This window comes from Catharus ustulatus, chromosome 3, assembly GCF_009819885.2.
Source record: "Catharus ustulatus isolate bCatUst1 chromosome 3, bCatUst1.pri.v2, whole genome shotgun sequence".
Lineage (NCBI taxonomy): Eukaryota > Metazoa > Chordata > Aves > Passeriformes > Turdidae > Catharus > Catharus ustulatus.
In genome coordinates, this window is record NC_046223.1 from 1133556 (window position 1) to 1158161 (window position 24606).

The window sequence follows — 24606 nt, forward strand, 5'->3', positions numbered from 1 at the left end:
GTTCTCCCCTGGTGGAGCTACCATTAAGCTACAGCATGCTATGGCACAGCAAAATGAGCTAAATTTGTCATTTGCTAGGAAAAATTCTTACAGCTAGATAGAAATGCCTATCTGGTTAAATGTCCTCTCCCCTCCAGTGTCACTTATCTGCAGTGGCTATGGCAATTTGGAGTCTTGAAACAAAGTATAAATTATTTATCCAATGTGCACGCTGCAGCACATCTGTAACACAGAGCTCATTTTACACTTGTTAAACTTCTCTTTAGGGGGATTCTGCTTTGGGGTGGCTTTTTAATGAGAAAATTGCACAATGCTCCCATGTATGTCATTTAAGGCAGAGCTAAACATGACCTTGTGGCAAGTCCAAGACAAATGAAAATTTTTCAAATGGTCACTGCCATTTCAAGGCTACATTCTGCCATCCATCCTTGGTTTTCATCTGCTCACCCTTTCCAGCTCATCCACAAAATACTGCATCAAAAATCCATTCTTCTCACAGGATTTTTCAAGTAAAAATATGCATCTTTTATATCTACAGATAGAAAAATATCTGTAGTTAAGCTATACAGAAAAAAGGAAGCAACCAGGTATGCTGGGCAAGAATGTCTGGAAGCTATTTAGCAATATCAGTATTTTTTAGAAAAAAGCTGCAGAAAGAGTACATTTAGAACAAGTGCTGCTTCTTTTTGTTATGAAAAATCTTGAAATTGTTGTTTGGATAACAAGAAGCAAACAAGATTTCAACCAGGAATATTCACTCTAACAGGGGGGTGTTTTTTCCCCAGAATTTGACTGGCTTCCACTGGAAAAGCAGCCACTGAACATAGACTAGGAGGAATGGAGAAAAACCTACAGAAACATTTTGCTTTGCCTTACAGAAGATGGGAACAAGGGAATACCACAAAATTAGTAAGAGGGCTGTAGACAGAGGGGCAAACAGGATTTTCTGAAGGCTGCAAGGGGACACTGAGCCACTTCACTCATTAATAACAGGGAGAGGCAATGCTGGGCTGGCAGGGAAACAGCAAACATACACTCCTACAAGTCCTCCAACATAGATTAATAAGGTTTAATTTCTCTTAAGAGGCAGCTCTGCAGCATTGGGTATCTGGACCCTGTCACTGACCTTGCAAGTGGAGGGCACAGCTACACTGCTGCACACTAAACCACATGTTTTAAGTCTTAAAAGTCTCAAAAATATTAAAATAGCCCCTTGCAATGATTTAAACCCTGTTTTTTCCGTCCCTTGTATCAAGCCCTCAGTCCATTTTCTGCATGACTCTTGAGAAAATCTGAAAGTGGGGAATGCATTTTCAGTGCAGAGTCTGCTCACATTATTATGCAACCTCTTGCAGCACGCGTCACCCGCTGCTTCTGGCAGCACCAACACAATTTTGCTTGATTAAAAGAAAAAAATCTCACCTGAAGGGATGGCCCTCATCAGACTTCTGGATTGCCTGGATAACTCCCTTGTATATCCTAAAGCTGATGGTGACAGAGAGCAGGGCCAGGGCGATGTAGGCTGTGACGCTGACGATGCTGAACACTGTTAATGAGAGCAGCAGGAACAAGCTGGCTCCAAACACCACCCCGGTCTTCTTAATGTCTCGCCAGTAAAGGAGGTCAACAACTACAATGTAAGAGAGATAAGGAATTAGAACAAGGCACCTTTGGCATTCAAAGCAAGTCATTTTTCATTGTTCACTCCACTGCTGAGAGTCACCAAGAGCAGAACTGGTGAACCCCTGTCAAACCAGAGCTGAAATTTCAGAGCTGGGTTCTGCTCTGGACTTCAGATTATTGGGATTACTGCTATTAGGATTACCCCAGATGCAATTGTTCAAATTTTAAAACAGTGCTGCCCTTAAGCAATGTCAGAATTCATCTCTTCAGCTGCTGTGCTGTGTTCTGCACCAGAACCACAGCAGTTTGTGCTTCATTTCCTCTCATTGTCGGGCATTTTGTGGAGCTCACTCCCTGGAGAGATTGATTCCAACTCCCTGTTAGCACAGATAACAAGACACCAACAGATCTCTAAACCAATTTATCTTTCCAAGCCTGGTAGAGGCAAAGGCACTGCTCAAAGGCTCATTAACAGTTCATTTTGTTTTCTTTTGATGGAAGCATTCCCATGGGAGTTGCTAATGTTGATTATGGGTGACAGACTGAGCCATCAAGAAGGAATATTCCCCCTGAAATGTCAGTCCAGGCTAAATCTGCTGTGCTCCAATGCAGAAGACTTCATTTGCAAACCAAGTTTAGTTTTCCTTAAGTGACCCTCATTAGAGAACACCATATCATGCCATTTTTAGCACTGTCCAGACAAAAGTACACCCTGCACAAGGCACAGGTAATGGCTTCACACACCCACTGCAGATCAGTTTGGTAACAGCAGTAACCTACTAGAAACAGGGTTAAAGATGAATTACAGAAACATGTTACTATTGCACTGCAGGTTTAGTAATCCTGCCTCATGCTAAACATCACCAAAATTCACTGTCAAACAGTGCATCACAGCTTGGAACAGATCACTTGGATGACTGTAAAAACACTAAAAAATAGAATTTGTTTATTTCTTGCAGGATGAAAGAAAACACAGTCATGCACCAACATTCAACACTTAGGTAGCCTCTGTAAGGCAAAGCCTGTGCAACCCTTCTGTAGGTACAACACGCCCAAGCCCCCGGGGTGTTTTCCCAGATCTTCAAGAGCTGAAGTTCATTCCAGTTATTCCAACATGGAAACTACACTGCATAGCAGGAAAGACAAAAACTTAAACCCACCCTAATGCACAGTATCTAACCCCAACACTGAATTCACATTTCAGCAGAAGTTTCCTGCAGCCCCACAGACAGAGCCAGCACCAACACCTCCAATTTATCTCAGACCACAAGTGCTGTGGAAAGAACAGCCTCAACCCTCCAGCCCCCTCCATCCCACTCCTTTCTCCCAGCCTGGCCGCCTGTGCTGTGCCAAAACCATCCCAGAGAGCCGGGAGGCAGCCAGATCAGGGCCTGGAGCTGCCACCATGTGACTGCACAAACATATGGGAGCAGAGATAGAGCAGCACTGCCCGCGGGCAACGCTCCTGCTCTCCCAGCACCTCCAATCCAAACTCCTCCTCCCGCTGCAGCAACACAACTTTTCCTTCATGTTTGAGAAAATCAAACAAACAAACAAAATCGAGTCATTGTAGATCTGCTTTTGTGGGGGTTGCAGCGCCAAAATTTCATTTTTTCTTTGGGTCCTTCCTTTGCTTCCAGACACAAAAGAATCTATTATTGTCTCTGCACACCTTGCATTAATAAACATCAACAAAACTGTGTGAATGACCTAAGAATCCTTGTACACCTAAACTGAGCTGCAAGGAGCCTGGGTGAGATCTTCACAACTAGCCTTGCCCAAAGCAGTTGTGGGTTTTGTCTCTTAAATCATCTAAGGCATTTTTTAAGGAAAAAAACCCCTCTATTTTTTTTTTTTTTGGAGCATTTGCTGGTGTTTATTTTTAAATGCTGCAATTTGAGCATCCATGCACTCGAATTTGGTGCTGCCCCTGTATCAGGTGACACGTTCAGTACAGCCCTGCTCCTCTGCCTGCAGACAGCATTATTTCTGTAAATAAATGAGCTGCTCCCTCCTCTCTGCACAGCTTTAAAGCTGGGGGTTCTTCCTGCTCCATAGGAAACCACTTATTCCATGCATTAATGCATTATCCCAGTTATAAGGAATGCAAAGAGAGTAATTCATCTGCATGACAGTTCCAGAATGCCAGAAACAAAGGTACACTGCTGGAATTAAAGCACACAGCAAAAGCCAAATGGCCTTTAGCGACCCATCAAGTCTTTTGTTCTCGGTAATCAATAAGAAAAATCCACGCCAGGAGCTCCCGGACCACAGTTAAGCTGCACATAAAACATTTTTCCTCATTCCATCTCCACTCCTTTACGAGCCTCGGCTTAATGACATAGGGATCTGGTTTCATTGGAAATTCCTCAAAGGAAATTCGGTGTTTAAGTCACTGAAAAACTGCTTTGTAATTTCGCAGTCTACAAAAGCAGATGAAGCCACTGATTTGTATTCTCCAGTTGATCAGAAACAAGTTATTTGCATTTATTTTGAAAGGAAAATATTAAAACCATTACTAGAAGCAGCTTTCTGGCTTTAACTCACAAGCAAGATATTCACAGCAGATTAAAAATAAAACCAGAAAACACAAAAAACCCCAAACCAATCTTCAGCAACAGCCCTGCAACACCTTTCCTTATGGAAACCGTTCTGAGCTGCATTTTATACAATACGAAGTATAATAAAATAAATAATATTAATGCACGTCTTGCAGGCCTATTCTGAAACAAGAACAGCTGCCTACATTTGGTAAGCACGAACTGTCACTTGGCACGTCTAAAAATAGTCCTGTACCATCCGTGCCTTACATGCACAACTCATCCAGTTACATTTTGCTTTTAACGCAAGTGCTGCGATAGCTTTGGCGTTGTGTTCTTTAAAGCCTTTTCCTTTCGGATATCTAACTTAAAACCGAGCAAGCCACATCGGGTTTCGATGACAAAAACAAGCAGTCTGATATATCTAACCTGATAATCCTCTTTTAAAAAAACCCTGAACCAAGCCACCCTGTCTTGTTTTTTTGTTTTTTTTTTTCAGAAAGAGAAATTAAAAGCGAGACCCACGAGCAGAGCAGAGGCGAGGCGCAGCCCAGAAAAGCAGGAAAAAAGGGACTAACCCATTTTGGCATCCATCTTGAGCGTGCTGCGAGCAGGCAGCCCTGGCACGGCTCGGCTCCGCCGCTTTGCACTTCCTGCGGGGGCACCCGGAGGTCGGAGCTACGCAACCTCCGCCCGCTGCCATCCCCGGCAGCGCCAATGGGAGCGCGGCTGCGGCGGGAGCACATGCGGGATTCACAGCGCAGGAAGGCTGCTGGGGTCCAGCACTGCGATTTATGGGTGTTGTTACACTGGAGCTTTCTGTGCTGTGAGAGCCTTTGCTGGCTCCCTTTGGCCCATAGAGAAATGGGAATGCGGCTGCACCGTGAGCAGCTCCCTGCTGTCCATCCATGCGGGATTCACAGCGCAGGAAGGCTGCTGGGGTCCAGCACTGCGATTTACAGGCGATGTTACACTGGAGCTTGCAGGAGCCTTTGCTGGCTCCCATAGAGAAATGGAACACAGCAGGTCTCAGCACGGCTGCAGCACTGTGTCCCATCTGTCACTCGGCAGGAGAGCTGCTGGGGACAAAATGCACAGCCACAAATGGCTCTGCACTTCTGCCGAGAGATCTTCTGCACCTACACGTAATAAACTTCATACCCAGACGAGGTTTCTAGTGATCTCTGTGCAGAGAACCCTGCAGCTCACTGACCCCCAGGAGAAGCCAGCAACCCTCCAGACTGGGGTTTGCCATTTTCAAGGCTTCCTGCATCAGGATGTTTATCCAAAATCCTGCTTGACATCCCACCAGGAGCAGAGACTGGGCCACAAAATCGCAGCCTCCCTCTGCCCTCATCAGACACGTTGGAAGCCAGTTTGGTCCTTGAATGTCTCCTTGCAAGCCAGGAACAACCAGGCTGGAGAAACTGGGTGGTGACAGCAGGGCCGCGAGTGGTGCCAAGCACGTGGGGCTGCCACCAACAGAGCTGTCCCTGTCCCAGGGACAGGCATCCCTGTGGAGCAGCACATCCGCGGGAGGATGGGCAGGCAGCTCCCACTGGGTGCCAGAGGGCACAGAACAAGGCGGCACCACGCACGGTTCAGCCTTGGCACATCTGCACCACAACCCCAGCAAAAAAAAATGATACAGATTTCACAAGTGCATGCTAGAACAACAACAAGGCAAGCACTACCAGATTTTTTTAAAAATACACAAAAATAAATCCCAAATACTACCTAATGGGCCAAAGCAATGTTTTCCTTTCATTTCTGCTTGATCAGATACTCCTGCATGTGTGCACAACGTGCCAACTGGGAAAACCATTCCAAAGCCTCAAATATTAATGAAAAACGTTGCCTATGCAATCTTTGCCATCAGTTAAGTAAGTAAAACCGAAATTCAGAGAGATTTCTGCTCATTAATCAGAAAAGAATCCAAGGAAAACCTGGAAGTACAGCTATGCTGTTTGCCATACCATCATATCAATACTCGGCCATTAAAACCTGACAATTCCTTGAAATCATTAAAAATCAAATAAATAAATGTTACATTTTAGTACCAATTACTCCATAGGGCCTATCTTCAAGAGCATTAAAAATTAAAATCATGCTACCTTCAGGGCAGACCCATTTCATCCTATCTAGATGATCAATACCACAGGTATTAATCAATGCCACAGTTGTACCACTTGCATTATGCTTGTTCCTCAACTACAATGCATTAACCAAATCTAAATTTAAGATTATATTCATTAGGAAGCAGTGTTTCAGCTGCAAAGTTCAATTATGAACCATACTTTTTGCTCTTCTCTGGTTTTAGATTTAATTTTTTTTTTAAAGTATTTTTTTAGCATGGAAAGAAGCATGTTGCAATATTTGCTTCTATATTTATTTTGGGGCTTCATGAATAGTGCAATCAGTCCCTGAACTTTACCCATCGTTTTCCATGCCACTGGAGCCTGACCTAAGGAATGAAGAACGTGAAACACGGCGTCTTCATCTTGTTCTAAACAAAAAAACAACTCTAAACCAGGCTTCGACAACAGCTGCAAAAGCAGAGGAACCAGGGGTCTTCTGCTTCCCTGAAAACCTTCATTTCTGCTTCCATTTTCTGTCAGACCTGACCTCTGCCCAGGATGGGAATTCAGGGCTTTTAAACCAAAACAGACTCCATTATTCTCAAGGCCTCAGATTCCAGGGTTGGAAATGTGCTTTCAGATCAGCACCACCCCTGCTGGGCTGGTTGTAAAAGAGGCCTGAAAATTGGGCCTGAACACAAAAAGGGAACTTGCCTTTCGATTTTTACCAAAGCCTTCTGACCTCACCCCTTTCTTCCTTTTTCCCCTTTACTTCTTCCCATCCCCAAGAATTTCAGGCCTCACATGTGAAGCCTTGAACATTTAAATTACTTACACATCAACAACATATTGCTAAACACTGCACAATATTTTTCCCCAGTATTTTATAGCCCTTTAATGAAAGATTAAACATTAAGAACCTGATTTTGCAGGGGCAGTGTTTTCACCTTCAGAATTTTTTTTTTTTTTTTTTGCTATATATTTAGATTCTGATAAAGCATTCTATGGATTTCAGAGAGCTGGCAATTTTGTGCAAGTGGAAAAAATATTTTAAAACCCAGATTTTGAACAATAATTCCCAAAAAAAGAGGAAAACTTCACAAACACCTAGCATGGCAGGGCCCTCTAAAATATATTTAGGTATCCAGAGATGATTAAATTATTTTAAAGCTTGTCCTGTTGGTAAAGTATGAAGATTACTTATTCAAATAAGGCTTAAACTCTAACACACTGAGCACTAATGTAATGATCCACAGAGATTTACACCGGAGATCTCCCATTGGTGCTTGCAGGAACAAAGGTCAGCACCACACTAATTTAAGGTTAGCTACTTATTTACCTAAAACAATTTGATATTATGGCTGTAAATTCTGAAGACTCACACACACTTTTACCTAGAATTCGACAGAATTATGAAAGATTCAAAGCAAACGGGATTAAGGGCAGATTTCAAACAGATTTTTAGAGAAAATACCCCCAAACCCTGCTGTAGCCTGCAGGCAATCTCTCCTCTTAAAAATATTAAAAGATGAGCTGCAGGTTACATGGGGGTTTTCAGTGAATGGTCAGCACTGTTAGATTATCAATCATCTCGAAATTTCCAAGGCCCAGGGAGTGAAGCGGGACTCGGGCGCTGTTTGTGCCCTGCATACCAAAACAAGCCCTTCATTAACATGCTCGCTAGGACTGGCAGAGATCTGCAGTGTCACACGAGCCGTTTCACCTACATAAACTATTCATCCTTCTGCATTGCTCCTCTTCCCCCATTTTAACCTGCAGCTCTCAGAATTCTGCACGTGCCATAAGGAGACTCCAGCTACACCTCTCAATCAAATAAATACGTGCTACAGACACCGTTAGCTGAAAACAACCCACCTCGAAGGAATCAAACAAGGAAAAAAAGGTGAAAGAATAAAAAGAATAAAAAGAATAAATACCCTTATCCTTCCAACCGCTCGGCTGACTGTCCATCTCTCCAGCTGCGAGTATCAATTATGCATTCCAAGAGGGGAGAGCTGCGGGAGAAGCGCCCTGCAGCCCAGGGAGGGAAGCATGGGCTTTCCCCGGGCTCCGCAGTGGTGCTGCACTGGTGCTGCAGGAGCGGGTCAGCTGACGGGGTGTGGAGCTGACGCAGTGCTGGCAGCGCACGGCCCCGGAGCGGCTCCTCCCCGGTTCCTCCCGGTTCCCTCCCGGCTCCTCGGGCTCCCCCCCGGCTCCTCCCGGCCCCGCTGCACTAAGCGGCTTTTCGCGGCCCGGCTAAAAGTAGTCACCAGACGAGCTTTAAATAGATGGCTTTTCAAACAGAGGTTCAAAGGCGTTTACAAACCTCCCAGATGTATGGCTTCCCCTCGGCTCTCTGTAAACTCACGGCTGCCTGCGGGAGGACTAACAGAGACGTCTTTGTAACACTTGGCCCTTCACAACAAGCAGCGTGAAGGGAGACAGAAAAGAACCCTTTCAGTGCCTGGAACAAAAGCAGAGGCTCATGATGAACACGATTAATCCTTTTGTATCTTTAGCCCTCAGGAGCTGCTCAGCCATATTTATTCCTCTTTTTAAAGAAAAAAAAAAGTTACTCAGCCCTTTACCCAACTCCTACAAGCGAACATCTTCCTCTTTTTTTATTTTACATCAGCATTCTCTGTCTGCGGCTGCTGACCTGTTCCCTTCATTTAAATAAAAACAGGAACCCGACAGTTTACAGTACCAAAGTAACATATGGATAGTGTTGCACAAATAGAAGAGTGCACTGCAACTCTGAATCTGAAAGAGAAGAGCTGTGGGAATCCTGTTGTCACTTTGTTTCCATCCCTGCTGAAGAAACCCCACAAATTCTTTTCCAGCTTAGAGTTGCTTCTTGAGCTCTGGAGCTAACAACAGAAAGCTAAAGTCTTCCCAGGACTGCTCCAAAGCCTCTTAAAAATCTAGCACACCATTTTCTTAAGAAGTAGAAAAGGGTATCTCCACATTTCCATGGAAATACTGTAGACCAGGAGGGCTAGAGATCCCAAATCAGACCTTAAATAGACAGATTCACTTCTCATCAGAACAATCTTACACCGAGAAGGATTGCTACAGAGAGATCCAAAAGCCCTGCTTTTGACTTCAACTGCTACAGAAATTTAAGGCCTCCTTTGACAGCAAGACCAGTTACATCTCTTTTTAACTTATACAAAGATAGGCATTTCAGTTCCAATTTCAACAGGTAAATCCAAACAAATCCAAAATAGGAGGCAAGTAGGGAGTGCATGTTCAAACATCACAGTGCAAGCAAAGGTGAAAAGTTGCACTGTACCAAAAAAAAGAAGTACAGAACATGTCTGAGAATCTGCTTGTCTTCAGGCTGAACTGGAAACCACCAAAACCTGTGAGTCCCCCTCCATATTTGCATTGTCACTAGATTTCCCAAAAACATTGTGCTTCCAAAGGCCTTTCCACTAATTATCAAATTTCTAAAGATACTCAATTAAAGCCTCACTTCAGATTTATATTCTTTACATCGTATACTTAAAATAGTGCATTTATTGAACTCTGTCTAACCAGAGTTAGCTGTGGGCACAGCAGCACCACCAGTCCTGTTCCTGCCATCTCCAGTGAGCCCTCCCTGCCCCCCAGGAGTTCCTCCTTACTCTGTGTGTACTCAGTGTTCACTCTCACCACTGTACATAAATTACACACCTGTAATGGAACCCATCTCCCACGGCATGAGGGGACCCTGCTGTGCACATAAACTGGGCACCAGCACTGCCACACTCCTGTTTTCAGCAGGGACATTGCACACCTGCCTCCAGAGCAGGTCTGCACAGCAGGGACAGAGGAGGTGGCATTATCAGGTCCCCCAGACAAGTCAGACACAATCAGTTCTGGACACGTCCCGGAACGCCCCGGGCTGCACGGAGCTGCTGCCAGGACCAGAGCTTTACTCACTCACCACTCACACACTAAACCACCCTGAGCAGGGGCACTGAGAACAGCACTGCACCTCCCTCTGTGCTGGTGCCTGTGTGGCAAAGTTGGGAACTTGGCCCAATGCTCCCATTTTCTCTGAAGGAACTTCCTTTGGGCTTTGCTCTTTTAGCAGCCCCAGTCACAAGCCTTTGCCTCTCAGCAGGGCTCACAAGAGCTCTCATCAAACACAGCAGGTCTGTGTCTTTCCTGCAGAAAAGTTTTGCTCATTTGGTTTGGTTTTTTCATTTATCCTCCTCCTGCACAAATTCTCTGTCCTCTGCCAGCTCTCAATTTACCTGATGGCATAAAAGATGACCTGAACAAGCAACGACTCTAAGAACACAATGAGATGACATTAAATCAAGATCTTTTACATTGAATTAAATGGAATTTTACCAATCTCCTTCTGGAAGGAACTCAAAGACATTCCAAGGTCTTTTTTCTCCAGTAAAAAAACAACAAACAAAACCAAACACCTCCCATTTGCTGAGTGGCTCCATTTAACTCACTATAAACACAAAAAAACAACAGAAATCCCCCAAATGGGTACATCTGGTATCAGGCAGAACTTCTTATGTCTTTTAATCTTCACACAACTGCAATGACCTGGTTTCTGTTACAGGAACTATTTGATTTCTACCCCCATGTTATAGGAAGAAAAAGGAAAGATTCAGCATTGGTGCCACCCTCTCAAAGCACATTTCTCACCTGGGCTTCACCTTTGTATTTGCCTCCTCAAGAAAATCCAGGAAATGTAAAATATTATTAATTAGCTGCATTTCTGAGTGCCTGTAATGAAAGACCAGTTAATCTGAAGGGAATGTCTACAGAGTTAGTGGTCAAACCCACCATGAAACAAAGGTGTTCTGGGAAACTGGGTGTTTGATGGTGAAGATCAACATTACTTTCAAATATTGTAATACTTAACATGGACACAGAGATTTAAACTGCCAATTTCCTTGTGAGTACATAACTTCGTTGTGGCCAGAGGTTTTCAGTCTATAATTCAACAATACCAATATATAAAAACCTCCACATCCCATCAATCAAAGCCAGGTTTGTGGAAAGCACGGGCTTGGGGAGGATTAAAGATCTGTAGGAGAATAAGGTTGGTGCAACAGAAGGGTTGAGATATGTAGTGTATGTATTTAGCTTTCACCTCTCAGACTCATTTCAGGAGCTGGAATTTCTCCAAAGCTGGATGGATCCCTTCCTGTCCAGCAGGCACTGGGGTTCCACCTCGGTGACAAACACTAGGTGGCATTAAAGCCCTGTCACACAGGCTGGTCCTAGTGGCTCCCCATGCCTGCTGCTCTCATCTCCTGAGCCCACAGAACTTCCCTCTGAGGTCACACCTTTCCAGGCAGTGCATTATGCAGCTCAGAAATGTGGATGTGAGGTCTGGGGAGGTGACAGAAGCAAGGCTATTTGCTCGAAGCCAAATATAGCAGCTACTCAGAAACAGAAACTTGAGAGGAAAAAAAAACCCCCATGTTCCAGACAACAGAAATTGCTGGTGTTTGCCCTTAAAATTGTTCCAGTTGTTACCTACAGTTCTGAACTTGTTTTGTGCATTTCTTAAATCCATCCAGGTTACCCAAGGGTGTGCCAGGCACCATTTAACAAACCTCCTTCTACCCAGGAGGCTCCTGAAAGCTTTACATCTGCTTCAGTGGAGTGGGGAAGTGGAAAAAGTACTGGCAACCTTTTTAGAATCCCTGTTAGCTCCCTGCAGCCCGCTGGGGCTGTGGGAAGTAAAACACACTGGCATTTAGGTTAGCTTCCAAAAAATAGCGCTGTTAAGTAAGCATTCCACAACCTTGGATTTAAGTGCACCAGTAAGGCAGCTCAGATTAAAGCTTTAACAAGCATCAGTCACACCATCACACCAGCTGAATTCCACAAGTCTTAAGACACAGTGAAATCTATTTCAGTTCCACTGATGGGTAGGAAAAAAAACCCCAAAGAACAAAGGTGGACTCAGAAAGCCAAACACAGATGCACTTGGCCTTGTGATGAACAATCCCTCCTTGTTAGTTCTTCAATGATACTCTGACATTGTGGCTAAGCAGTGTGATATTTAAAGCAGACAACTGATGTTGTTTGTGGCTTGTCTCAGAAGCCCAGATCTGTATTTTGCAATACATCAGAGTGTGGGGGAAAATTCAGGAAAAAAACCAAGAGGCCCATTTTTGAGTTAGTTTTCTAATCTACTCAGTTTTAAGTAAGTGTTCCTCTGGTGTAAAGCAAAATATTTTCTTCCCAAACAACACAGTATGTCAAAAATGAAAAGTGCAGCTGCTCTCCAGAGTGAACACAACCCTCAGAGGCTGCAGCTCCCCAACCCAGCTCACAGCACAGATCTGGGCCCTGTCCTGCACTGGGCCATGGATAGGAGAGCAGGACACTGTTCAACTCCTCCCTCTGCTCAGCTGGGTCTGAGCAGCCTCTGTGGCAGCTTCCCAGGGATGGAAGAGCAGCAGCTGTGTCCTGCCCCAGAGTGAGGGGCTGCCTTCCCCAGCAGGGACCTGCCACCCCCAGCCTGCTACATCTATGCAATGATTAAAGATGCTCTGCAAAATCTCCATTAAAAAAAAAAAAAAAAAACTAACATAAGCTCTTCTAATAAGTAGTGTTTTGCTTTGTTGTTTTGGGTTTTTTTTAAGTAGTCTGAGCTCTAAGCAATTAACCCCTTGACATGAAGTCCAAGCCACACAGCTGCTCTCTAGACAGTTCTATCTGCTGGAAGCCTGAGGAGCCTTCACAGAACACACAGAGCTTTAGCAGTGCAGGTTATCAGTGAAGTTTTACCCCAAGGGAAAAGCAAAACTCTCCTTTCTGCTTTAGCTGTACATATAGAGGAGGTGAGACAGGAGAAATGGCAAAGGTAAATATATAAAAAATACATCTTCTACCTTATTTCCCAAACCACCTGCTATTCCCTTCCAACTCAGGGTATTCTGTAATCCTATTTTCTGAACTGTAGGCTGCAGCTACTGCATAAATACAGTACTGCTGCTGAGTCAAACTAACTCCTGCTTTTCTATTTAGAGCACTGTGCTTTCTGCAGTAGCTGTTTTTTTGGTGTGATTACTTCTGGTCAAAGCTTAAGTAGCAGCAGAGTGCTGCAATATTAAAAAAGCAAAGTAGTCTACAAAAAGCTGGAAATTCATGAGGTGTTCAGCTCAGAGAACAGAATGCAACTTCCTGCTACTGTAACTGCACACTTCTGTAAGAAAAATTAACTACACTGAAGTGCAAGCCCCACCTGAAAAGAGAAACAGAAATTAATACCTGTGCTGTGCATAAACCAATGTTAGTGTTTGCAGAACACTCAACTTCTTAATGGCCATTTTTCCAGGAACCTGCACACTAAGCTCCCTCACATTCCCCCCTTGGTTCAAACCACTGGCCCTGATCTAACACAGGCTGAAGATGCACAGGCTCTTTTCCAGATTCCAGGCACATACAGGAGCAGCAGGAACATTTCCCTGACTCTTACAGTCTGATGTCTGAACTGTTAATGAAAAGGAAGAAATGCCTCTTCAAATCATGTGCACACAGCAAACAGCACCCACACTCAGAGTTTGGGAGGCCACCCCATGCCCAGCCTGAGGACAGCCATGGAGGGGCCTGCAGTGAGCAGTCACTTATTTCTGCACCCACAGGCCACGAGCAGCACAGCTGGACGAGAAACCTGGAGATGCTGAGTCCATCCCTGATAAACAGAAAAAAGGTACTAAAGCAATCAGAATATGAAAAAGGTACAAGTGCAGGCACTGACATTTTCTGTTACCTCTGGCCTACAAAGAAGTTTACAGAAAAGGATTTAAAAAGAGTAAGTCAATACATGCTTAAGTTTAGCTAAAGAATTATGCAGATCAGCAAACTGCAAGACAGCATACACAGATTACCTGAAGACTTATTCAGCTTTGCTGAAAATACAGCAGTAGGCTTTTTCTTTTCTTTAACAGTAGCAGCTTCTTTCTCAGCTTCCTTCTCAAAAGCTCCTGGTTTTACTACACTGACTATCTCTTTTTCAGCAGATAAAGGTGAGGTATCTGTGGCTGGTAAGGACATGGTGGATACTTCAGGCACTTCTCTGTCCACAGCCTCCAAAGACTTTTTCAAGGCATTGGTATCTTCCTCAGCTTTTACTTCTACATTCTTCACAGACAGATCACAGGGCAGCTCTGGGCAAGGCAACTGCCTCTTCTCAGCCTGGATCACCTTACTGATGTCTTCACCTTCATCTTTGTGCATTATTTCTTGGTCAGCGGCTTCTGTCATAAATTCAGGAACAGTTTTAGGATGACCTAACATCACAAAGTCGTCTTCTACTGAGACTGGCGAAGACTCCATGGGTGAGAGAGCTTTGTCATCTCCTGGTTTTGGTTCCATAGCAACAGATACATCAGCTGAATAAGCCAAAGCATCCAGCTCTTCCATTTGAAGAGGAATCTTGTCTGCCTTGGCTATTTTTGCAGGTATTGGCTCAGATGGTAGAGCAGCAACAATTTTGGAAGAGTCCAGCTCGGGTTGGAATGACTCCAGGTAAGGCTTGCCTGTGGCAGCTACTGAATCCACCAGTCCTTCCTCCTGTTCTTCATCAGTTGCAATACTCTCAGTGGATTTACTTTTTGAGAGGAGAGATGGATCTTCACTTGCTTCCTCAGCAAAGTCAGATATCATCTGGCTATTAAACAGGCCAGCTTTTCCAAACTGTGGGGACAGGGTTCCATCTAGTTCTTTGTCTTCAGGCACATCCTGAGAAATGCTCTCTGTTACTGGCATCTTTGAATAGTCTGGGAAAGATGGAGAAGGAGATTCACCAGAGACCTTTGTTCCCTTAATTAAGTCACAGGCAATAGATATATAAGGAGTCTCCAGGTCTTCAGGAGTGCTGCTGCTGTCACCATCAGGTTGTTTAAATGCCAATGTCTCCTTTGCTTCCTGGGCCTGTGTCAGCGGAGCACTCACTGCCTCTTGGTACACAGGAGGTTTTTCAGCCTCTTTGACATTCTCATACTTGGCAGTGGGCATAAATGTTTCTAGTGGGGAAGCTTCCAGCTGCACAGCAGATGCCTCTGCCCCAGCAGTGCCGGTGCTGAGCGGGGCTTCCATAACAATATCTGGCAGTATGGGCGATGGAGCAGCCTCTGAGCCTTCGAAGGAGGGGCAGATCTGTGCTGCAGGTTTCAGAGTCTCCTGTGCCACCTCGGAGGTTTGCACCAAATCAATCTTGGTCTCGTAGGCCAGCTTGGTGCAGGCTGCATCGTGCATCTCGTAGGCTTCCTGCACCAGGTCAGGAGTGAGACCCTCGGGCATGTTTGTGGCACTGTCAGGTGACACTGGGGGGACCCCCTGGGCTTTAGCAGGGGCAGCTCCCTGCTCAGCTGCTCCAGCAGCAATATTACCTTGGTCTGAGCCCGTCTGAGCTTGCAGTTCCGCAATCTTTTTCTCATCGTCGGTTCTGTTTTCTGAAATGCCTTCCTCCAGTGGAGAGAGAGATTTGCCTTTGTTACCACCAGGACTTGGAGAGGAGTCAAATTTAGCACAAGTGATGTAAGCCTGTGAAGGTTCTTTTGCAGCTTCTGGGGTGCTTGGGAAGGAGGGCTCTTCAGCACTGCCTTCACTGTCTCTTTCGTAATCCTTCTGCACATTCAGCTTACCCACACCATATTTGTCATCCAAACTGCTCTCCAGCTTGGTCTCTGTCTTACTTCCAACATCCCCTCTCATGCTGCTCAATCCATGACTGGCACCTTTGACTTCCCATATTGGCTCAAATGGTTTGAAGTCTGCATATTCTTCCCTCCTAAGAGGGTCTTCTTTCAGCACCCCTTCTTCACCAAGATCACCAGCTCCTCTGTACTTGTCTTTGTTATAGAAGAGATCTCCCTCATTTCTTTCAAATAAATCTTGGGGAGATTCTGGAGACTTTTTCAGTTGCTGTTCAGGTGTTTTCTCCAGGCTAGGTAATTCTTTAGGGCCCTCTAGCTGTGTTTTTTCTTTAGCTGGAGATAAAATGGCTGCTTCTTCTTTAGCAAATGGGGGTTGCGAATATGTCAACTCTGAAATGTCTTTATCATTTCCCCCTGCAAGGAAGGGGTTTGTGGCATTTTTCACAGGTTCTTTATAAGCCTCACTGGAGCTCTCTTTGTAAGTGCCTCTTGCAGGAAATCCATCTGAGAGGGAACCAAAGGCTGCATGCTCTTTAAAGGGATCGGCTGAGAGAGGAGAGAAGGAGGGAAGAGAAGGAGCAGGATCAAGCGGGACTGCAGTAAAATCCTCTTGCCCAAGCGACTTAGTGCTACCTGGCTGCTCCTGCAAGTCCATAACTTCTTCTGTGACCATGGACAGAAAGGAAAGTTAGAGAATGCAAGTGCTCTCAAAGTCAGTGCAAACTTTCAACAGGTTTTAGCTACTAAAAGGCTCTTCCAAGCTCTAGCATGGATACTACGAGCCATTAACAGACAGCACCACTTACAGCTATTCTACTGCACTTCTAGGAGAGAAGTGAGCAAGAGGCTCAAGAAGCAGCAACTTTATGCAGTGCAAAGATCTCAGTAAAGCTGAAGATGCCAGACAAGTACAGGGGCAATATTAACAAAGCCAGAACAGGAGGGTGGCAAGGGGAGACAGAGAGAGGGGGTGTGTGGTTGCTTGGGCATCAACATATTGCACAGTGTGCCAAAGTCTTTTTTGACACCTTTTTTAAAATGGGGATTTGTGGATGGTATACTTAATAAAACCACTAAATCAATACTACAGGTGCAAATTTTACTACTTTAAAATACTGCAGAAAGTTACTATGGATTAACTCTTTCTGCTAAATCAGTAAAGCAACTATGCTCTGATGTGTTAACCTGTTAACAGTATCAACTTCTCTCCTGCATCAAGGGTCCAAGAATTCACAGATGGCTGCATCTTGTTTATGAAACACTTTACCACAAACAAATGAAATGTGTATTAAAATCTGGAATAGATCGACTGAAAAGTCAAAATTGAAAAACGTGACAGAGGCTATTCTTGGACCCATGCTGACTTTTAGTAGAAGCAGACTAGTGGGAAAGGGTTAATGAGGTCAGAAAGGCAGGAGGGACTCAGACAAAGGGGAGCAGAAAGAACTTGCCTGCAGAGGAGTGCATCAGAGGCGCAGATGTAGCAGGAAGAGCAAAAAGGGTCTCATCTGAAAAACAAACAAATAACCTCAGCAGAAGGAAGGGCCAGGCTGAAGAGGGGAGAAAGCACACAAGGAGTCAGTTCCCAGTAAACCCAAAGAGCCACAGCCAACACCCAGGAGAACCAGGGAGCAGCACCACCAGAGCCAGGTGGTTTGGGAGAGCCACACCCACATCTCCCATTCACAATGGGATTTTTACTGAGGGATCTCCACCCTCCAAGCCAGTGACCAGCCAGGGTGAGACACACCTTGGCAGCTCCTCTTATTTTCACTGCTGACCTTGCACAGCCCTGGGCAGCTCCACCTGCCATTGCCTGTGGCACACTGTTCTTACTCAGCCCTCCCCACCCAAGGCCTCTCACACCCCCACCCTTGTGTGAGAGCAGCCCCAACAAACTCAGTGAACACTGGTGAAAGTTCAAATGACTGAAGCAAGCTCTGAAACACCCACAGCACTCCTCAGGCACAGCCATTCTGGGCCATGCCATCTGCTTTATGTCTTGACTCTTTTCCTTTTGGTATTATACAGACAAGCCCCCAGAGGAAGCCTTTAATTGTAAAGCCTTTTTTGGCACAATCCAAGGAGTGGCTTTGGCTTTGCTGAGCTTGCTTTAAACCCAAAAACTCTCAAAACAAACCCAGTTCTCCAATTTCCACTCAAAGGTACACTACCAGCCACAGTAATGGTACCAGGCAAAGCAAAACCAGTCCTTCTGTGAATTTCTGTGTCAACAGCAGTGTTTTTCCCAGGTCCATCATGGCCTGTTGGCTTTACATTTACCATTTCAGTAAATTTATTTCATTCTGAGAAGGGCTTAAAGTTTTCAAATTCAGGCTGTGAAAGAATACTTGCAATTTACATCAATTGCATTAGCAGAGCAAAAAAATTATATTAAATTTTTTTATTCTCAGTACAGACACCAACAACCTTGAATTTTGCTATTTGCCTGGACAAAATCAAGTACTGGAAAAGAGGCGGGGATATTTCTGGTTTGGGTTTTTTTTTCATTATTAAAGGAAATAATAACAGAAGCAATTGATTTGAAAAGATGAAAGGCAAGAAGTGAGAAATATGGTAGTGGCAGCAACACATACATCATAAGCCAGCCAGGCAAGGCATTAAGCTGAGCTATGTTTTGGCACTAAACTGTGACTTGTGCAGAAGATGCCACTTAGAGACACTCATGACCTTTCTGGCTTATTCAAGTTAATCCCACCAGCAGTGTTCCAAAAACCAAGTCTCCTCACAACCTGCATTTCCTGTTGGCTTTGTTTCACAGAACATTTCTCTTTTTCTGTCTTTTGTGGATTACAAGTATCACACACCTGAAGATGACAGAAGACAGAGTAAGAAATAAAACTGAGTGTAGGACTTGGTATCCAGGAGGGTCCTCAATTCCTGCTGGGCCAAAGAGACTTCTGCTCAGTTTTCTAAAAATTACCTTTTCTGATTTAGGAGCATATAGAGAGAGAAACCTCAATTCCAAATTTAGAGCACATTAAAGCAGTGTCACAGTTCAATGGTGGCAAATCTTTTAAGGACGAAAACCACACTGGAGGACGAGTGATGTGCACGTGGCACAGTCACAGAACTGCTACACCAAGTGCCACTGCAGGCCCTTTATTCCAGGGGCTGCTGCACTCCACATCCCCTGGCTCACCAGGATCCTTTCCACAAGCAGAGGCTGCTCCTCAGCCCACACCTTTCCTTTTCCACACATTCTCCCTGCTCCAGATCATCCCAGATGTACTGGAAAGGGTCTGAGCTTTGGGGCAGGACAAAAAGCAGGATGGACCTGATGGGATGAGGTTGTGAACACACACCCTGACAGAAAAGGGACTCCAACATCAGGGCAGTGGGGAGATGCTGGAAATGCACGAGGAAAGGCAAACAAACACAGCAGAGTCCACTGGGAGGCACCACAAAAGTCATCCCTGAAAGGTGCAGCTCCCTGCCTGTCCAAAGGCCAACTGCAATCTCTACCAAAAATTCCACATTTAACATCTTTTGAACCTTCCAGCTCCAGACAGACAGGTTTCAGTTTCTGGGGAAGGGCACTGGGTTTAAGAACATGGGCTCTCATTTTTCAGGGTTTCCTTAAGACAGCACAAGGCAAAAATTCCTTCTGAGGTCTGGTTTCCATTTACCCAACACAGAACCAGCCACTCAATTCCCAGGTTCTCTTAATGGAAGGATATTATGTCCACACCCAAACTTCATTTTCCACACATGGCAGGAGTGTGCAGAGAGATTACATAAAAGCAGTGTTTCCTAACCAGCCAAGGAGAACCACCCACTCTCCCTCCACCCACATCAAAAAGGCATTTTCCCTGCTGGAAGAAAAAGATACAGGGGCTTTTTCCTGCCCTTGTGAGGCCTGTGTAACACCTCCAGGCAAGCAGGGAAAATGGAGTAGGACAAGTTCCCATCAGCATCGCTGCTGGCTGCACCACCACTCTCTGCAGAGTGGAATTGAAGTGACACGGTCAAAGGGATTTTTCCCAGCAGTGACACTGCTTTAGAAGGTAGAAAGCTCTCAAACACAGCTCTGTGGGTAAGTAGGACAATTCTAGGATCCATCACCAGGGGTGGCTTGTCCTATTTGCATCTCAGTGGCAGAAATTAGGTGACAAAAACACCCAAGCAAGCAACACAACAGAACCAAGTAAAAAAACTTCTGAATATATCAAGCTCCCAACAGCAATATTGTCAGGCAAAAGCAGATATTCAAAACACCTTAAATGATGAACAAAGTGAGTTTCACTGCAACTAACCTTCACCCAACTATAGACAGAAAAATCTAAGTGATCTTCTTCCAAATCATAATTTAAACTCCTTCAGATGAACTGCTCAGTAACACTTCCATCAGAAGACAGATTTTGTTTCATGAAACACAAAAGACTGAGACCCCAAAATGAACACAATCTCCATGAGAAGAGTTCTTACTCCAATTTTTTTCATTATGATGCAAGCCAGTAAAGTACTTTCAGCACTGCAGCCAAGATAAAGGCTGACCTCTCGTTTGTGAGTGGTACCACTTGATAGGAGTTACTGGAGCACTCCAATTGATGGCTTTGAAAACAGCTTTAGAGACTCAGCCCGACTGCATTCCTGGTTTTTAACCAGGAACATTCTGCCAATTTTACCTTGGATTTTTGCAATTAAATAGTCCCTATAAAAAAAACCCCTAAAACCAAAAAACAAACAGCCCTCTCTCTTCTTTCATTAACATGAACTCTCATATTTTAAAACTGCATTATGATTTCAGCTAAACCATAACACCCCCCGAGGAGAATCAGATTTCAGTTTTGTTTAAAAATAAAGAACCCTGACACCAGCGTGACAAAGACATGCAATTTTAAACCCTCATTTTAATTTTTGCTGATTTCCCACTAACTGCTGATGTTACAAGATGCTGACATTACCAGCATAACACCTAACATTTAAATATCAAAACTCCAGATAAAAATTAGAGAAATAAATGGAGATTTCTTACACAATTAACAAAATGAAAATGATCTGCAAAGATTTCCAGAGAAAAATGCTTAAAATTAAGTAGTAAACTGAAAATACCAAGAAAAGCAATTAACATACACATATTAACACAAAACATACTTGCCAAAGGAAAGCAGAGGACTTGAGTCTAGTCAGAGAAAATAAGAACTGAGCCAGAACAATCCCTCATCCCTGGATTTCTGTAAGTGAAGGTCCCTTCCATCTGCTCCCTGTGCCTCCTTCCAATCAGCAGCAGCAGGACTGTGCTCAAGTGCCTTTATTGTTCTGCTGCTCTCCTTATTTTTGTGTATGAGCTCAGCATTAACACAGACAAACCCCACAGAAACACTGAGCAAACTTCACCTGATGCCCAGTTCAGCTTTGGCAGGAGATTGTATGAGGCTGCTAGATGGAGTTTCAGCTTTCAGAACCACTTCCTGGATTAGTTTGTTGGAAAATGCATGTTAGTCTCAAAAAAAATTTAGCAGAAATGGAGTATTTGAGAATCCATTTCAATTTTGCAAGCTTAGGAAATGAGCAAGACACCAAACTAACAGGCCAGGGACTGCTTTCACTTCACAGACCTCCCACAGTGGGGCATTGTGAAAGGCCTCTCCTGTTAACATAAATATTTAACAATAAAGGAAAACAGGCTAAAATTAATTCTCCAAGGAATGGCATCTGTGACATGAGTCACACGTTGTGTAAAAGTTCCACTTGCAGCAACCCCTCTAGGGCAGATTTGAAAGAGAAACTGTTCCTTCAATCACCAAGTTGTTCATGAGCCCACAGTGGAGGCTGCCCCAGCAGCATTTCTAGCTCAAGCTGTTTAACAACACATGTGGCCATTTAAAAGTTAATTATTTCAAGTTCTTGGATGCCTAATTTCCTAGTGCAGTACAAAACAAGGGCACACAACTTCACAAGAATTTCCTGAGAAAAGCAGCTGCCTACACAAACTCCATTTAAATCATCTCCTGTTATGATGCAATTGTTCTAAATACAGGATTTCACAAAATATTTAAACCATTCAAGATTAAGAAAATTAACTGTTAATAGCACCTTTTCACATCTTTGGATCAGGCTGCAGAGACACAACAAATATTTTGTTTTTCTCATTTGGCTCTTTTTAGTTACAAAGTTTTGAAAGATAAGTTTCCAGTTTAGAAACTATTTGGAAATCTTGGGAGGAAAGTGTGCAAGCTGCTGCAGAAGCTGTTGGAGATTTAAGCAGAAATCTATAACCAAACTGGTTTAAGCAAGTTTGGGTGTTTTGTTTTTTTGTTTAATATTATTTTTACATGGTCCAATTTCACAGCTTCTCTTTTAAAATCGCTGCACTTGAGGCAAGCTGCCCAGCAACACAGAGCCTGCAAAGCACCAGGACAGAGGTGTGAGCCACTCCTGCACCTTTTAATCAGCTTTTGAATGAAAAGAAAGGCACTTGCACTCCCCTGCAACGCCCAAGTGCCAGCCAAAGCACCAACAGAGGGACACAAGGAACAGACATTAATCCTGGCTCTAGCACCACATTCCCAGGCTGCCAAATTAAGAGTCCACACGAGGATGTTTTTAAAAGGTCATTAAACAGTTCAGACACAGCTGCCACTCTCACCTCACTCCTGCAACACCAGGGACATGATCCAAAGGGTTTCAGTGATTCTGTAATGCCACTTTCTGAGCATCATCCCAGCCCCTCAGAGCAGGGACAGGATTTTACCTGGCATCTTTTAACAAACAAAGAAAAAAGTTCCAACAGTTCAGCTCCAAAGAAACGTCTCACTCCTCTGCCACCAAGTACACACAGAACACCCAGAAATGGAATGTACATACCTATCCCAGGCATCCACAGGAAATTAAATCCTCTCAGGAACAAAGAGAAAACTGTTGAGCTCCTGAGCAGCACCCAGAGCTCAGGAGGAATAAATGGCACAGCTCAGTACCACACACCCTGGCTGGTACCACACACTGCCCAATCACAGAACTTCTGCTTTATTACCCAAACCAGCAGCAGGTGGGCAAAGCCTCCCTTTACTGAAGTCAGGGGCCACAATTAACCCCAACTGCTCACAGCCCACCGCTCATGGCCTGAAACACCCACTTCACCATCACAATTACAGCAAATTCACCATTACAAGCCGCACATTACAATACAGAGTGTGATCAAAGGTATCTGTTCTATCACCATCTGTTGAGGGTGGGGGCAGTGATCCTTATCTCAACGGCAGATATTCTGCTAACAGCCCATCCATTGAAACCAGGCAGGGCATTGTTCTTTATCTTTTCACAACCCATCCTTCCTCCAGCGAGTCATTTTCTGCTCATGGCCATTGAGTCCCACTGTGGGACTGATAAAATTACTGCATCCCACTGGGAGATGCTCCAGCCAGGGGGAAGAGCCAACAATTCCATTGCCGTAATTACGCGTATATCCGCGCCGCGAATTTCCGTTACCGTAATTACGCGGTAAAGTCGCGCCGCGCCGCGAATTTTCGTTACCGTAATTACGCGGTAAATCCGCGCCGCGCCGTGCATTTTCGTTACCGTAATTACGCGTATAAGTCGCGCCGCGGCGCGCATTTTCGTTACCGTAATTACGCGTATAAGCCGCGCCGCGGCGCGCATTTTCGTTACCGTAATTACGCGGTAAATCCGCGGCGCGAATTTTCGTTACCGTAATTACGCGGTAAATCCGCGGCGCGCCGTGCATTTTCGTTACCGTAATTACGCGTATAAGTCGCGCCGCGCATTTTCGGTACCGTAATTACGCGTATAAGTCGCGCCGCGGCGCGCATTTTCGTTACCGTAATTACGCGTATAAGCCGCGCCGCGGCGCACATTTTCGTTACCGTAATTACGCGTATAAGTCGCGCCGCGCCGCGCATTTTCGTTACCGTAATTACGCGTATAAGTCGCGCCGCGGCGCGAATTTTCGTTACCGTAATTACGCGTATAAGTCGCGCCGCGGCGCGCATTTTCGTTACCGTAATTACGCGTATAAGCCGCGCCGCGGCGCGCATTTTCGTTACCGTAATTACGCGGTAAATCCGCGGCGCGAATTTTCGTTACCGTAATTACGCGGTAAATCCGCGGCGCGCCGTGCATTTTCGTTACCGTAATTACGCGTATAAGTCGCGCCGCGCATTTTCGGTACCGTAATTACGCGTATAAGTCGCGCCGCGGCGCGCATTTTCGTTACCGTAATTACGCGTATAAGCCGCGCCGCGGCGCACATTTTCGTTACCGTAATTACGCGTATAAGTCGCGCCGCGCCGCGCATTTTCGTTACCGTAATTACGCGTATAAGTCGCGCCGCGGCGCGAATTTTCGTTACCGTAATTACGCGTATAAGCCGCGCCGCGGCGCGCATTTTCGTTACCGTAATTACGCGTATAAGCCGCGCCGCGGCGCGCATTTTCGTTACCGTAATTACGCGTATAAGCCGCGCCGCGCCGCGCATTTTCGTTACCGTAATTACGCGTATAAGCCGCGCCGCGCATTTTCGTTACCGTAATTACGCGGTAAATCCGCGGCGCGAAATTTCGTTACCGTAATTACGCGTATAAGTCGCGCCGCGGCGCGAAATTTCGGTACCGTAATTACGCGTATAAGTCGCGCCGCGGCGCGCATTTTCGTTACCGTAATTACGCGTATAAGTCGCGCCGCGGCGCGCATTTTCGTTACCGTAATTACGCGTATAAGCCGCGCCGCGGCGCGCATTTTCGTTACCGTAAT

The 24606-nt window shown here is 44.9% G+C and overlaps 1 protein-coding gene across 4 annotated transcripts in view; it reads right to left on the reverse strand.

Moving 5' to 3' along the window:
- RTN4 (reticulon 4) overlaps positions 1–24606 on the reverse strand; it is a 42620-nt gene that overhangs the window by 8299 nt on the left and 9715 nt on the right. The window contains exons 2-4 of one of the 4 annotated variants that reach the window (XM_033054157.2): positions 17325–17381; positions 14104–16536; positions 1423–1630 (exon numbers count right to left, since the gene is read on the reverse strand). In XM_033054157.2, coding sequence (XP_032910048.1) covers positions 1423–1630; positions 14104–16536; positions 17325–17381 — 2698 coding nt within the window. Of the gene's footprint in view, positions 1–1422; positions 1631–4741; positions 4839–8178; positions 8380–14103; positions 16537–17324; positions 17382–24606 lie in introns of those variants that run through there. The other 3 variants (XM_033054159.2, XM_033054160.2, XM_033054158.2) reach the window with 3 other exon arrangements.